Source organism: Plasmopara halstedii (assembly GCF_900000015.1).
Source record: "Plasmopara halstedii genome assembly, contig: Scaffold_322, whole genome shotgun sequence".
NCBI lineage: Eukaryota > Oomycota > Peronosporomycetes > Peronosporales > Peronosporaceae > Plasmopara > Plasmopara halstedii.
In genome coordinates this window covers 1,647,051-1,651,275 of record NW_020187243.1, presented here as the reverse complement: position 1 = coordinate 1,651,275, position 4,225 = coordinate 1,647,051, and the positions used below count along the sequence as shown (strand labels likewise).

Sequence of the window (4,225 nt, the reverse complement as noted above, 5' to 3'; positions counted from 1 at the left end):
TAGGGACAAGGGACACAGGGACATGGGACATGAGACACCAACAAACTACCTACCCATTCGGTTCGATCCAAGGACCTTTGCTTGTATTTTGCAAGCGCTCTACCATCTGAGCTAATGTGGGTCCTGGTTAGAAGTCATGTATTCTTTAGTTTAGCTTTACTTGGTTAATAGTAAACTGAATGGATATAGCATATAAATGTATACTTTGTTATTGTGGGGTATTTTGTAGAATTATGCTAATTCATTCCTAATACAATACATCTTCACATCTTCTGTTGTGTAATATTACGGCTCCCCGGTGATATTTTACGTGCTGGGGTATATATTTTTTTTGAAAAGTTGGGATATTTTTTTTATATATGGCAAAAGTTGGGTCATTTTTTTTATTCTCTCAATAAGTATCATGACTTATTTATCATTCTTCGAGGGACCCTACGCCTCACCTCGCTCCCCACTCTACGTCATAACACATCTCTTCTACGCAGAACTGCTCGGCCAAGATCTTCATGAACAAGTTCAATAGCAGATCCAATGCTACGTGGATCCGCTAATGCGCGGCATGTTCCTGACCAAGTCAGTTTGGCATGTGGTCAACTGTGTGGGAATTTCAAACTTTGCTGACACTCGGTCATATAACTATGTTAGGCTAAGCAACATTGCATCCGGCCTGATGCTTCTTTAAATTAACGCGGACTACCACCACGTGTTCGAAAAGTCGCGTTGGTGCGCATCAAGATGATTTACGGTGATTGTTAAAAAGCTGGCAAATTAACTTGCAGTGGTAGCTCTTTAGCATGGAGATGACTGAAGGCACCAGCGTATTAGTCAACAACGTCCAATTCCAAACCAACGAAGAAGTGTGAAAAGAACTATGTCGCATTTGCTGGATCGATGAACGGTGGGCTATTGATAGGCATAGATGTGTCTGGGATGTGAGCAATTGGTAGTGTTACCACGTTTTAAATCTGTAATGACGAGATCAAGTCTGCTTTTCTAACGAAACCGAGCTGTCGGAAACAAGGCTACAATTAAGGGTGTCGAAACTAACGTGAAGCAAGTGGTTTTGTGTGTAGACAAAGTCAGGATCGAGGTAAAAGCCCATCTATGGTGAGGAGAATAACGTTTTCTTCTTTTTGTATCACAGATTTACAAAAGCGGCTGAAGGGAGGATATGGACAAACGTGCAAACCTTAATTTTATCTGCGTCGGTGGCCTGATGGACGGTTTCTGCCGACTTAAAATTGACAACCTTGATCCGCAACGTAGACAATCATGCTTAAATGGACGATACTCCAGTGAATATGCTACGGAAAATGGCCACCTGTGGCATGATTTATATCGCGAGCGTACCATCTTTGCCGACCGGTAAAAGTATTCAAAACAGTTGTCAAGCGACCGCAGTATGCTCCGCTATGCAGTATTTCATCTTCTTTATTCCAGCATTTGCGGCCCGATAAACTAATAATAGTAAAGTGGTAACAGGATATTGCTTCTCATCGTAGATGAAGCCAGTGAGTGTTTGAAGTGTATCTGTCTGAGTGCCAGGAAAGATTGCAAGGGCTTCACTTACTACATAATCAAGGCTTACACACAAATTGGAAATTGCGTCACCTTTGCACGTCAAAAGGATCCCATGATGCTGCGTCCAGCTCTTTTGAGACCTTTTTTGGGGCCAAGCAATTGAGCAGCACCTAGGGATCCTACTCGTCCCAAATTAAAGTACAACAAAGCAAGCCAACATATCTATCTTCTCGATTAGTCGCAACATGCTGCGCGAAGTGAGACTAAACAAGTGGTTTAAAGATGTACCAGCAATTAATAAACCTCCGTGAATATCTGTTTTCCATCATCTACAGCTAAGAACAAAATTCCGTTCAAGAATCATGTCAAGCAAAGCGCATGCTTGTTTCTGGGGTGTTGACATACATCCTTACTACTAGGAAAGAGCAACTTAAGCGGGATCGCAGAGCTCGTGCACGTGTGGTCGTTGGATATAAATGCATATCAGAATGACGACCTTGAGGCGAGACAAGTAGTGCGAAATCTCACTCTCGACAAATCCGGTTTTGGTTTTGTAGCGGCAAGCTCCTCTGACAACATCGACTATAAATTTATCCCGATAAACTATAGCTCAACATTAGCGACGCAGAAGCGACGTAACCGACATAAGTCATCCAAAAAAGAAAACGCACAAAACGCTCAGCCACAAGGAAAAGGACCGCATTTCAAAAGCAATCACAACAAGTACCACGGGCTGTGCAATTGACGAGTATGACCAAAGGCTCCCAGTATTCGAGCTACACCTTACCACGCTTGGCTTAATCGCGGATATAGTAGTATTTTACGATGATGTGCTTTGCACCGCCGTGGTTAATTTGTCGAACTGATGCAAGATTGGATTTTCCTCGAGTTTCATTAGCTTTGATCCTTGTTCACTGGTCGCTTTAATTATTTGGCACAGTTACTGATGAGTCCATTTGCGATCTTAAGCAGCCATACATAACGCGGTGTACTTTATATTACTTGTCGCAAAGGCGAAGCTTATTTGATTCCATGAATTGCCTTCGCCAGTTCTATTCAATTAAAGTCCCGTCAATTTGTATTCTTCCGAGCAAAGCACAGGACATGACTGCTTTCATTACACCATACAAGAAAGCCATCATCACATCTAGCTGATCCACAGGCCGGCCAAAATGCTTGAGCAATCGGATTTTCATTCGAAGTGTCACGCATTCTACGGCTAGAATAACGTTTGTGCGCCGATTCTATCACAAAAGGGTATCATTTTTCGATTGATCCATAGTCGTTGCGCTTGATCTTGAAAGTCAACTTGGTGGCAATGACGTGCGTCGTTCTAGCAGTTTAATAGCTCAAAACACACCTTGAAGCGCCGTCAAATCAAGCTCTGTGCTTATAGTCTTGCGTCAATGGACTTGATCGGTTCCAAATACAGCATCTTGGAATGGGCTGGCTCAAGCAGATTACTGGCTTCAACAGCATTAGCACTTGCCTGTCAAAAGACAACAGGCGTGGAGCTGTCGTCTGTTTTATTCTTCGTCCTTATTTATTGTCAGGCGAGACTTTTAGTATTTGCCCAACCAGTCCGACGCACTTTGTGCCGGCAGACATAATGACAAAAGCGTTGTGAACTCTGTCTCGAGGATTAAATGAAGGATCTTGATATTCACGTGTGGTCACACGGAGGTGGAGTGTTAAGGTTTATCATTCTAATGTAGCTCGTATTGCATTCTCTGTGTAAGTCCGACACGAACTCGCGATAGATAAGATATGCCTATGACGTCATTGATGATTGACTGTTCGAGTACAGATGGATGGCTACACTAGTAAGTCGAAAGAGTGTAGCCCAGATGAATATCTTTATTGATATTATTTCGTCTTCACCCCAAGTGTGTTCCTTATGATTTGACTTCGCGAAGGCCCACCGCATTGCTCTGCTTCCCGTTTAACATGTCAATCCAACGACCGAGTCTTAAAAGAACTTTTCAGCAGAGTTGCAACCTCCGAATCCCGATGATGTGCCCATTCTCAATGCTTGGTTTGCTAATCCAAATGCCACAAATCGTCCAAAATCCGGCGCGCTCCCTGTCAGCATCTACAACAGCAAATTTCCCATAGATTAATTTTGACTGGGCTTCAGGTTAGTATATAGACCGTGAAATTCTCAAACTCTCCAGAAATTAAATCGTAGCCCGCACGCAAACACCATGGCTCGCACACTTTCATTATCGTGAGAAGTATCCTTTCCACGACTTGTCAAACGACTTGTTATCCTTACAGATTTATTCCTCCTCGCAGTCGCAACAAAAATATAAAGCGGGCAAACTGTCGCGCAAGGTAATTTATCAAACTCCTGAATTTTACGCCATATATTTGGTCTTCACTTTCCAGTTGTCAATTTTGCAATTGGTAATATTAAAGATATTACATTAGCACTTTTAGATCTGATCTCCAACTATATCTGCAGCGGGGTTGCGGCAGCTTAGCGCTTGAGAAAGCGTAATTTAGGTCACCGACCTTTCGTTCTCTACAGAACCAACACGAGTGTAGCGAAACGCAATCCGCTAACTCCAGGAGTAGTTACTACCTTAGCCAAGGCTAATAAACTCTTCGGTTTAAATTCAAAATGATTTTTATTTATTTTTATCTGCGGCTAAACCGCCTAATTTAAATGGATAGATTTTCCTAAATATACATAGTAAAACCT

At 42.4% G+C, this 4,225-nt stretch overlaps 2 protein-coding genes across 2 annotated transcripts; one reads left to right on the top strand and one right to left on the bottom strand.

The window, feature by feature from the left end:
* Positions 1-584: 584 nt before the first annotated feature.
* On the top strand, positions 585-1,162 carry PHALS_08469 (uncharacterized protein; the record flags this gene model as incomplete). Its single annotated transcript, XM_024723822.1, has 6 exons — positions 585-627; positions 716-723; positions 786-857; positions 920-943; positions 1,022-1,090; positions 1,145-1,162. The coding sequence occupies 6 exons, from the start codon at positions 585-587 to the stop codon at positions 1,160-1,162; spliced, it is 234 nt and encodes a 77-aa protein (XP_024574760.1).
* Positions 1,163-3,490: 2,328 nt separating this feature from the next.
* On the bottom strand, positions 3,491-3,744 carry PHALS_08468 (uncharacterized protein; the record flags this gene model as incomplete). The annotated part of the gene is made up of 2 exons (XM_024723821.1): positions 3,491-3,613; positions 3,673-3,744. The coding sequence occupies 2 exons, from the start codon at positions 3,742-3,744 to the stop codon at positions 3,491-3,493; spliced, it is 195 nt and encodes a 64-aa protein (XP_024574759.1).
* Between the last annotated feature and the right edge of the window lie 481 nt (positions 3,745-4,225).